General features: G+C 50.4%; 1 protein-coding gene across 1 annotated transcript in view; it reads left to right on the top strand.

The window, feature by feature from the left end:
- Positions 1 to 8,817: 8,817 nt before the first annotated feature.
- LOC109513437 (probable global transcription activator SNF2L2) overlaps positions 8,818 to 11,045 on the top strand; it is a 6,658-nt gene continuing 4,430 nt past the window's right edge. The window contains exons 1-3 of the mRNA XM_019865926.1: positions 8,818 to 8,955; positions 10,423 to 10,687; positions 10,824 to 10,953. Coding sequence (XP_019721485.1) covers positions 10,454 to 10,687; positions 10,824 to 10,953 — 364 coding nt within the window. The 5' untranslated portion in view covers positions 8,818 to 8,955; positions 10,423 to 10,453. The remainder of the gene's footprint in view (positions 8,956 to 10,422; positions 10,688 to 10,823; positions 10,954 to 11,045) is intronic.

Below are 11,045 nucleotides of genomic sequence, written 5' to 3'. Positions count from 1 at the left end.
CTTCTCACACTGTCCCGCCGATGAGTCGGATTTCACGGCGCCTCATTCCTTCACTTTGACTTCCACGCAGATCCGCTTCTGCGCGTGTGCGCGCACGCACACGCTGCAGAAGAGTCGAAAATGGACTGAGCGGTTATTTGGATGAAGCAGATGACGCACCCGCGGTTGTCAACGTGCGTTTCAGTCATCGAATTGAAACGACTTTGGCCGATGTTTATGCAATAAGGCTTTTTCTTTGGAGCGCCGTTTGCCCTCAAACAAGAGGCGGCGGCGGCGGCGGAATGTTTGATGTTCATCGGCGCTCGCTTGCCAAATCAAGAGGCACGCCCAGGCGACCCGTTTCATAACACCACACCATCCCCAAGCTCCAAAACGACAACGAGAGCGGACGCGAGGCGTCCCGTCGAGGCGCATGTTGAACATGACCGACAATCATTTGGATGGAAATCACGGCAAAGAAACGGTGGCGACGGTTGATTTGAGATCCTTCCGGTCAAGTGATTCTCCAGACGTTGCGGTACCCGTCGGTGCGCGCTCGCTCGAGCGGGATGCAAAAGTCCAATTGAGTTTGGGGGCCGTGCCCTTCCTGCGCGGCTCGGCTCCGGGGACGCCGCTTTCCTCCCGCGTTCCCAAAACGTGCGCGGCAGGTGCACGGAAGGCTCCAAATTGTCCCGAGGAGCGACGGGTGAGCGCCAAGCGGCGGCTTGTCTCGGTGCGCCCCCTGTGACGGGCTGGCGACCGGGTGAGGGCGTCCCCCGCCGAGTGCCCAAACGCGCTCCCAAAAAAGCCCCCGACGCTCCCCAGGAGAAACGGATCCGAGAAAGGATGGACCGTTGAATTTTTCAGTTAGGTTTGCATTTCATTTGGAAAAAAAAAAAAAACATCGGCACAAGATGTTTTTTTTCCGCCGCGACTTAACGGGAAGCAGGTGGACATCCTTCAGGCCGTAAGAAAAAGAGCCTAACGAGGCCCCCGCGGCTTCCCCAGAAGTGCGCCCTCATTTCCCATCTGTAGCCGCATAGATCGGGGGTCGAGTCATTAGTTCGCGGGGAGGTCGCCCTGAAAATGCCCCCCCTGAGCAAATGTTCTGCTTGGCCTGTTTGGCAGAGCTCCGTGCCGTGCCCACCATTTCCTTTCACTAGTAACGACAAATCAAGACGGAGGATAGAGTTGCCACTAATGGCTTCACCTCTGCGGCTGGCTTGCTTGCCCCCCCCCCCCCCCCACCATGCCGAGCGCTTCGACGCGCGTAACCCGACACGTTGGCGTGAAAAAGGAAGTGATGACATCCTCCTAATAGAGACGTGCGGCGCGCAGTGTCGATGGGGACGCCGACGCCGCGGTTCCAGACGGTCGGCGATGACATCGCTCCTCCAAATCCAATCAAAGACTTTCCATCGCACTTTTCCACCTCGGACGCGCGGGGCACCAAAACGCTCGTTTTACGCTCGGTGCAGCCCTGCGGCAAAATGATTTCATCAATCATTTGCGCAACCGCGCCCCAAACGAGCGGCATCCGACCGGTCCGAATTTTTCAAATCGCGCACGTAACCTCCTCCTCCCCCCCCAGCCCGAAAAAAAAAACATGGCGGCCGACCAAGAGTTGCTTGATGTTTTCGACTTCCTGGTTCTTTGTTTTCCTTTATTTTCTGATACGTCCGTACGCAAAAAAAATCCCAAGTGTGTTCTACTTCTCTGAAGGTGTAGTCTTGTTTGTACGTCGTAGGCGCTGCCCCCTGGAGTACAGGGGAATATCTCTCGCTTGAAGACAGACATACGGCCGTACAGCACTGGAGGCGCAGCTCCTCTGTCGGCTTCTCAGAGCAGCGGTTATATTTTCTATTGTGTTTTTGGGGAAGCATCTATTTTGAACACACAAAGTAATGAAAGTACAGGACGTGAGAACTGAAAACAGAAAGACAAAAAAGAAAAAACCCCAGAGCAAAACATTGAAATGATCTATACAGGGGCTTGGGGGTTATCAATGACCTGCTTCCACGTGCAGATAGATCACTTACAAGTTTGAACAGGAGTAGGAGCAAGCAAAAGCTTATCTCTTTCGATTTTATTCGGAGGAAATCGAGAGTAATCGGGAATATTCAAACAACATTGATTTGATGCACAACGTTCCCACTGACAATGCGCCTCGTGCGGAAAGAGCAGAGTGGCGGCCGCTCGTCGTATTCATTGTCATTGTTGCGCTGACTCACTTGACTCCACAATGCAGATTTGTTGTTTTTCTTCCTCCGGAATGGCAAACTACTCCTATGGAATTTGTCATTTGCAATCTTATGGCCTTCGCTGGGCTTCCAACATCCAAATTGGCGTCTCGGCTGGAGCTACTTCCGAGCCCCGAGGCCTCCCTGGCCCATCCTCTTCCAAACTGGGGGTTTTTTTTTCTCTCTTTCCTTTTGTACGGACGCTCGGACATTGTTGAAATTCCCCATTTAGTCTGCTCCGTACGGCATTTCATGAAACGCGATTAGTCTTTGGGGATGACAAAGAAGATATCCCCGTATCAGGGTGTGTTCTGTCTGCGACAGCGGCAACGACGACAACAACAACAAAAAAAATCACTCATATGAAAGGAATAAAAAGATTCAAAAATATGAGACACGAGACGCCTAATTCACGGCACACATATTAGAAAAATACAAAACGCAACACAAACTATATCCATAAATCATTGGTTATGAAAAATTAAATTGGAGACACTATTTGAAAAAAATCAAATCGACAAAATAAATGCAGGAACCCCCTCAAAAAACTATTAAATTATTATTACTAAATTATTAAAAAAAAAACCCCACTCAAATTATCAGATGAAAAAAAAAACGATTATGAAAACATTGTAGGCTAAAAGAACAAATATGAGGAGAAAAACTGAAAAACGTGAGTTGAAAAATAAAAGCCATGAGCAAAGGAAAAAAAAAAAAAAGACACAATTGTGCGGGCGCCGCCCTATCTTCAGCAGCGGTGGAAAACCTGGACTGGTGTTTTGTTTCCCCCAAATGAGCGAACGGCAAATTGCAGCGAGAGCCGACGGTGAGACGTTTGCTTCCCGGCGCCGTTGCCGCACGCGCCGAGCCCGACGGGGTCGTCGTTTTTCGAGCCGAGCGGAGCCCGGCCCGGCAGGTCGACGCAGGCCCCGACGCCGGCGACTTGCATGCGGACGCGTGACCTCGCCCTGCAAGAAAAACAGCCGTTGCGATATCCACCCCCGCCCTCCTTTTTATTTTCTCTCGGCGTCACCGTTGCGGAAAAAGGCCCGGCCGGCCACATGCTTCTCTGACACGTTTCATGATCGCCCGCGCAAAAGCGAGAGCGAAAGACGCCCCGATCCCCGCCGCTCATTCGGCGGCGGGGGCGCTGAAACCGGAGCCCGCTTCTTGCTAAATGCCGCCATTAGTCACGGGCCGGGTTTTCGGGGATTAGCCGGTCCCTACGACACAGAAAAGCGGGGGCGGCGCTCGCTCGTCCGGCGCGGCGTGTTCCAGTAGTGTTTGTTTAGCCGCCATTTCTTTTAAGTGGTGTCACGCTTTTGAGAGGGGATCGTAAAATTCCGGGGCCCTTTGAGCTGGGCTCAGCGCCGCCCGCGGGGGCGAGCGGGACGGTCGCTTTCGGGGCACGGAATGCTTACTGGGTGCCCGGATCGACAGCGATGCGTCGGAGGCGTGTCGCTGGCGCGTCGCTGGCGAGCAAGTCAAAACACAGCCCGGCGCATCGGCCGACCCGTCAACTCGCTTCTCCTCCATGGCAGCTCCCTCCCGCGATTGAGCTTCCTACCCCGGCTTACGTCGGACGTCATTCCACTTGGACGCTGTCACTTTGAAAGAGGAGTGAAACAGGAAGCGTTCTCAGCCGAGGGGCGCTTTTGGTTTGTTTCCGCCTCCAGAAAGCTCCATTTTCGAATGTACCGCTTTCGGCATTATTCGTCATGTGTCCCGTGAAATGGCAACTTTGTCGGTTTGGAGGGAAAAAGCGCATTTGTTGACTGTCAACAGAGAGCGAAAGATGATTCCGCTCCAGGAAGTCGTTTTGGGCTCACCGTTGCTCTTGCTCTCTCAACACGTGTCAACACTGTCGCCTTCTTGCAAAAGTGACAAAAAGAAGTGCCGTTCATGTGATCGAGGCGCTAATTGAACAGGGCACATCGACGACAATGCTAATTGCGCCATCCGGTGGAACCTCGTGTTTGATGTCCATCGTGTCTTTTGGTCAGCGTTTTGGGGCGTTTGTTTGGCAGCAGCCCTTCCGCACACTCCCAACGCCATCGCGAGTCGACGTTGCCTCCGTTCGCTTGTAGCTTCGACCACCCAGCGCCGTCTTCTTCGCCATCACGCTTTGACCGGATTCATTCCGGTGCGAAAAATGCCCAAAGGGGGAGTTCGCCGACCCGGCCGTCTTTGCGGCCGCGCGCTCGTTTGTTTGCCAACTGGTGACGTCGCGTGACTTGGCGCGAGCCTTTCTTCGGGGCGAGCTGGTTCGCCGATGCGACCGACGAGCCTCTTGTGAAGGGGCTCCGTTTCTGCCGACTTTACCGAGCGAAAGCGATCCTTTATGCGACGTGCGTTCAAGATTGCGATCCTGCGAAAAAACATGGCCGGCCGTGCTTTCTGAGTCCCTCCGTTTTAAGTGCTTTGTCGCCCTCTCGTGGCCTCGATACCCAATCACAAACCTCTTTTTTTAATGAGAGATGCATGAAAACGGGGGGATTCCGAACCTGTCCTCATTTTTCTGGCTAGTGGGGGTGTCCAGCCGCAGTGCTGGAGGCCTTGAGGCCTCGGGGCGGACGTGCAAACTCCAAGCGGGAAGGCCGCGGCCCGCCATCAAATCAAGTGGCCCATTGAGAAATATGGAAAAAAAAAAGCCCAGAGGCAGATAAGGACAAAGGAGGTCATTCCTGAAGCCAGCTCCTCAACATTTGCGATATGGTGGCCACTGCCCCTCCCGTCCTTTGTGCAACCAGCGCGCAGACTTTCTGATTGAGTTGCGTCTTTGCCTGGAATGGGACCAAACCACATAAAACGCACAAGTGGCGAGTGGGGTTTTCATTTTTTTTTTTTTCTTCCCCTTTCGAAACCTGCGTGGGCTTCCACCATTTTGAAGGCGCATGTGTTTCGGGCTTGTCACAGTGGATACCTGCCCCCCGCGCACGGGCGCATCCGGCATCTGCGAGCCGTTAAGGACGCTTCATCTCGGACTCGTCCGCACAGGCGGGGTGGGGGGGAGCTAGCGCGGAGGGCTCCATCTGCAAGTCATATGGTCAGCGGTCGGCGCGTTCCCACACAAAACGTCAATTTGCGCCGCAGGGACGGCGTGCAAGAGGTGGCAAGTAACAAAAGCACAACTACCTTGTTACTGTTCTTCCACTCGGGACGGTTTGTCGGAGAGCTGTCAATTCGGGGGCTTCCTTTCTCAAATGAGGCTACTTCCTTTTTTTCCGGCTTCCACGGACAGCGACGCCGTTCAGCGTCAACGACGCGTTGCCTTCGCGTCCTCCCCGGTCGAATCAAAGGAGGCCGCGCCAACGGATGGTGCGAGCGCACCGTGAGAGCCACAATACAAAATGAAGACGAGTTGTCATGAAGAACTCCAACGGTGGGTTGTGCGCATCCTTTCACCGAACACCCAACACAAACCATTGCGTTTGGTAGCCATCGCAATCTCTGGTTTCTGAAAGCTTTCAGCCTTGCTCTTTGCCTCCGTTTAGACTAAATGTGCAGAAAACGCAGACTCAGAGCCAACGTTTCGGAACCTCGCGCTACTGTAGCATCGCTACGTATTTAGAAAGTGCACTCGCGCTTTCTCGTGGGCGAAACCCACACTGGTTTTCAAAAGAGCGAATCATAAAAGCCGCCAAATAAAGCCAAAGTCATTGAACACTCCGACACGAAATACGTCGCCTTCTCAAGCAGGCGCGAAAGATTCCTTCGGCGTTTGACTTCTCACCTTGAGTTTTGTCCATTTTTACCGTCGAGCGCGTTTCTTCCCCGCATCGGAGTCGGCGCGACCTCTGAGCAGTTATTTATGTCAGTGGTTCATGATTTAGGACGCGGTCCTTTCCTACACCCTTCAAAATAAAAGCGCCGGCAGTGTTACCCTAGTTGGGAGGTCAAACATATCAATAAAAAAAACTAAGGAACATAAAGGCGAACTGGAGGAAAGTTGAACTGCGGAGCATGAACGATGAGGGCCCAAAGAGGCAACGGACCCATGCGCATCTTGCGCCAGCAGAAAACGCCTTCAAAAATTCTCCGTCTGATCCGGGAGAGCACGGCAAAGGTGCATTCCGAATGGAAACGGGTTCAGAAGTGCCTTTAACTGCCGCAAAGCACAACCGCAAGCCACTCAACTCACTTCAACATAGTTTCTTTGCACCGAGATTGCGCCACAGCACTACTTATATATGATGCGAGGCTTTGGCCTGAGCACAAAAACCACAAATCAAGTTTTTCAGGAAAAGCCCCCCCCCCCCCCAAAAAAAAATGAGACTCCACAATCAACTCATCACGAATATGCGGCCAAGGATTTTCTTGTTATCGTAAGATAATGGGGCATTTTTTTGTTTCAAACAGTAGCAACAGCAGCATGAAAAAAAATCTCGTCTTTTCATTGTGTCACGTTGCCAAAATAGGCTCTGTATATACAATTCAAAGTCCAAATTCATTGTTATTTTTGTCCTCAAGTACATTTCAGAGGTTGACTTGAGTCAAGCAGTTTTTCTTTTGTTTTTTTTTTCTCTGTACCTGTGCTTCTCGGATGGCACGCCGAGGCGTGTTGCGACGAATCATCTGTTTCCACTCACCGACGTGCTTTGGGAGCTGCGGCTTGTGACGGATGCGAGCAGATGCGTCGCAGCCACGCTTCGGCGCATTAAGATCAATTGTCAGCTCAAACGCTTTTCCTGCTCTTTGACCCGACGGGGGAAAAAAAGCGGCGTCGGATGAAGATGTGAAAGCGGCCTTCCCTCAGCGTTCGCGCAATCGCGATGAAACGAATGAAAAGACTTGAGAAATCTCGAAGGAATATCAATATTCTTCCTTTTTCATTTGAAGTCTGGAGCAGACAATTGTTGAGCGGGATTTCAACCCGTCCGCCGTATTGCATGTGGCTTTACTACTTGAATAAATTCGGCAAATAATATCAGAAAACTGAGTTCGGATAACATCGTGCAATCAAAAGGGGATCCAGGTCGCGGTCATCCTCACGTCCGAAATGCTCTCGAGATTTAGAGCTCAAGCGCTTCATCCCTATTCAGGATGGACATGAAGTGGAATGTCATGAAAGGGCGAGGGCCTGAATTTGGGCCTTTGTGACCGAGGCGGGCTTTTGAACAGGTTTGGGATTGAAATCAAGTGGCACGCCACCGACTCGTCCGCCGGAGCCTTTTTCAAGGTGACCGCCGCGCCGCAACCGCTCGGCCTTTCACTGCCAAATGACTGCGGCCGAGCCTTTTCCTGGCTCGCTGAGGCCGAACGGCGCGGCGGGCCGCGAGGTCACTCGGCTCGCTTGATTTGGCTCGCATTTACATCCGCTTCCTGTGTGGAGGGGCCCGTAAGAAAAGGCCAGTCGGGGAAGTCAAGATCAAAGATCAAATTGCTTTTGTGAACTGAGCCCGGATATTCAAATGAAGGCCTGTGTCAGGACGGGGCACTTTGAATGCGCCGGTGGGCAAACCGGGGATCGCGAGCCTGCTCGCGGCCAGCGGCTTTTCAGAAGCGCCATTTTATCTTTCCTGTCCATCATGGATAAGAGCTGTCCGTTGAGGCTGACTGATTTCCATAAATGCAAGTGCTATTTTTAATATGCCAAAGGTGCTCTTCCTGTCTATATATATATATATATTTCATCAAAAACAAGCAGTAAAATCATCTGGACAATATCAGATTTATTGGAGATTAATATTTTAGGCTTATCGGTTAGGTGAATGCTAAAATAAAGGCAAATGAACTATGAATTCAGTTTACAGTTGTTAATTCACTCAACACTTGACTTGCAAAATTCGACCAAACAAGTGTGGCGTAAACATATCCCAGTCCTGTTAGTCATAAATCAGATTACAACAATAAAGCAAACAAATCAGCGGATATATCAACTTTTCAGCTTTCATGAAACAATGATATGTAAAACAAGTGTGTGTGTGTGTGTGTGTGTGTGTGTGTGTGTGTGTGTGTGCGCGCGCGCGCGTTTAAAATATATAGAGATACTTGTGTGTGTGTGTGTGTGTGTGTGTGTGTGTGTGTGTGTGTGTGTGTGTGTGGGAGAGAGAGAAAAAATCAGCGACTTCATTTGAGGAGCATTTAAGTTGCAAATCCAACACACTGATGCCACAGTACACTCAGTGATGACATTTTATGAAACCATCTTAATTCTTCACTTTCTATTTAAATGGCATTTTATTTCAAATGATTGTTATTTATTTTAGAAAGGGTGGTGGGGAAAATTGCCATAAAAGGCCAACCGTGTGGTGGGAACGATTTGGTGGTGCTGCCACCTTGTGGTCAATATAAGCACTTCAACAAAAGGGAGCCCCAACAACGCCGTGCTCCTCACTTTTCGATAGCTTGTTAAAATAATTCACTCCTTTTTACGTCGAAAAACATTTTGTGCACAAACTGGTCATGGACACTCTCCACTTAAACGCCCCCCGCCCCTCAGTCCGTCACAAAGTTCTAGCATTAGAGTAAGTGTACAGTACAGTCCAAAACACACCCGGGGAAGAAAACAGGATGATCGACAAGGATTTGTAACCAATAGGCAAGAGCGGCAAGGGAGAAAGGCGGGACATCCTGTGGATCTGGCCAACGGGTGAAGCCGCCATCCAGCTCAACTTTAAATATGTCAGCAAAATAGCACGGAGGGGGAGTGAACTTGACGACTGCAGTCATATTTTAGAGAAACATTACATTATTTTCATCTGCTGCCGTGTGCCACTTTCGCTTCGGCCGAGAGGTAAATAATCCCCGCCTGGGGGTGGCGGGGGCCTTGTCACCGTGTGCGGCGTGTTTCTTAACCTTCCTTGTCCTGTTAGTAGCTGTCAAAACTTTTCTGACGCTGGACCGTTCGCTTTGCAAAAGGCAGAGGGGGAGAGAGAGTCCACACCACAGAACCAGAACCAGCTAGCACGTTAGCCACCTAGCTTAGCGTTAGCTTAGCTGCGCGAACGGCGGGTGGAAGGAGGTGTGTGTCAGGCAGAAAAGAACCCAAAAGACCGCACTCGTGGACAGGCGCAAACATCTTCGACATAAGAGCCGCGGTTAAGCCGTGCGTAGTTACCTGGAGCTCCGCTCTCTGTCCTGACTTTGATTCCTCAAGTGACGTTCCGCCATGATGGCCACTGTTTTTTTTGCCCATTTTTTAGGAGGGGGGGGAAGCCATGATCCAATCAAGAGTCCGCTGCAAGTGTTCCACCTTGTTATGAACGGCCCCGGGAGCAAAAAGCTAACGTTGCTTGCGTTCAACCAGACATGTTATTATTTGGTACGCGACATAACCTTGTGGTTAACGCTGGGGTAGAGAGCGTTTTATTAAAATAAATGAAAAACGTCGCCACTTGCTGGAATGTGAGTTCGTGCCGTTTGTAGCGGAATAGAAAATGCCGTCGTCATAACACGTCGGTACGTGAGAAAAAAAAAAACTCAAGACGCGATGTCACTGAAAAGAGTTTGGCGAAAAGAAGGAAACGGTGTTTACATTTGGTCAAAAACATCAGAATGTTTTTCAGAAAAGGAATGAAGCTGAGATCTTGAGGCCTCAGTTTCCTTAAAAGCATGGATCAAATTATGAAGGAGAGACCACATGAAAGTGGACGTTTTCACAGGATGAATAGTCAGAATTAAAGTAGTAGTCAATGGTTGGATAGCCCAAACTCCAACTGTTCCATGATTTGCAAGTTAGGGGGGGGGGGCTTATAATTCTTACAATGGAGGGCGAGCATTTCAATTGACCAAGAATCACGGACTCACTCGTGATTCACAATGGGGGGTTGACATGCGCGTTTTTCATTGATCCAAAACGGAGAGCTCAGCTTTGTTGGCCTCCGAATTGAGAGCTGGGATATATTGGAACTGACTGAAAACGTGGGACTAATGTGTTTCATTTGACAGAAAATGAATGTTTCGCCCCCGTTTTAAATACCCAATTGGTGTTGAAGTGTGTTTTCAATGGCATCAAATGGAAGGCTTTCGGGGATTTTAAGTTCCCCTCAATAGAGGGCTCACCTGTGTTTTAATTGTCTCAAAATTGAGACAATTGAGATTTATTTGATCATCGTTGCAAAGTACGACTGTCATGTGTTCGTTTTATTTTTTAGCATTGAGACGTTTTAAGGTGGTAAACTTTGATTCAAATCCTAATTTATGACAAACCAGTTGGTCAATTGATGCTTAGTGGCACTGACGGCGATTTTCTTCCTTGAAGGCGGTCTGCTTCCCATCTGGCGTCGCAGTCCATGTCCACCCATTCAGACCCGTCAGGTGGTATGTCCCATGCCGGCCCTTCCCCGGGTGCGGGCCTTTCACCCGGCCCCATCCTGGGCCCCAGCCCCGGACCGGACCCTTCGCCTGGCTCCGTTCACAGCATGATGGGACCCAGCCCCGGGCCCGGAACGCCCAACGCGGCCCACGGCATGCAGGGACAGGTGCAGAGTGACTTCTCGCAAGACATGATGTATTCTATGCACAAGGTAAAACGCGGCGCAATTCATTCCATTCATGCTGCGTATTCATGAAATGAAATGCCAGCTTTCGAGGTTCTGCTGTATTATTTGTCCACACTAAAATTGTCGTCTTAAATCAATGTCATTGCTCTTAATTTTTCAGCCCTTGGAGGGAATGAACGACAAGGCCATGGCGGACGCTTTGCACTTTGGTCACATGAAAGGCGTGGGCATGAGATCTCTCCACAGTGGCATGGGCCCCCCGCAGAGCCCAATGGACCAGCATAGCCAGGGTACATTTCAACCTTGTTTGAATTTTATTTTCACCATATTTCCTCAGATGTTGGCAGAGGGACTTTTTTTTTTTTTTTAATCTGAAAATCCC

Source organism: Hippocampus comes, unplaced genomic scaffold (assembly GCF_001891065.2).
Source record: "Hippocampus comes isolate QL1 unplaced genomic scaffold, H_comes_QL1_v1.1 scaffold190, whole genome shotgun sequence".
Taxonomy (NCBI): Eukaryota; Metazoa; Chordata; class Actinopteri; order Syngnathiformes; family Syngnathidae; genus Hippocampus; species Hippocampus comes.
Note: the sequence above shows the minus strand (reverse complement) of the source record. Positions and strands in the feature narration are given on the sequence as shown.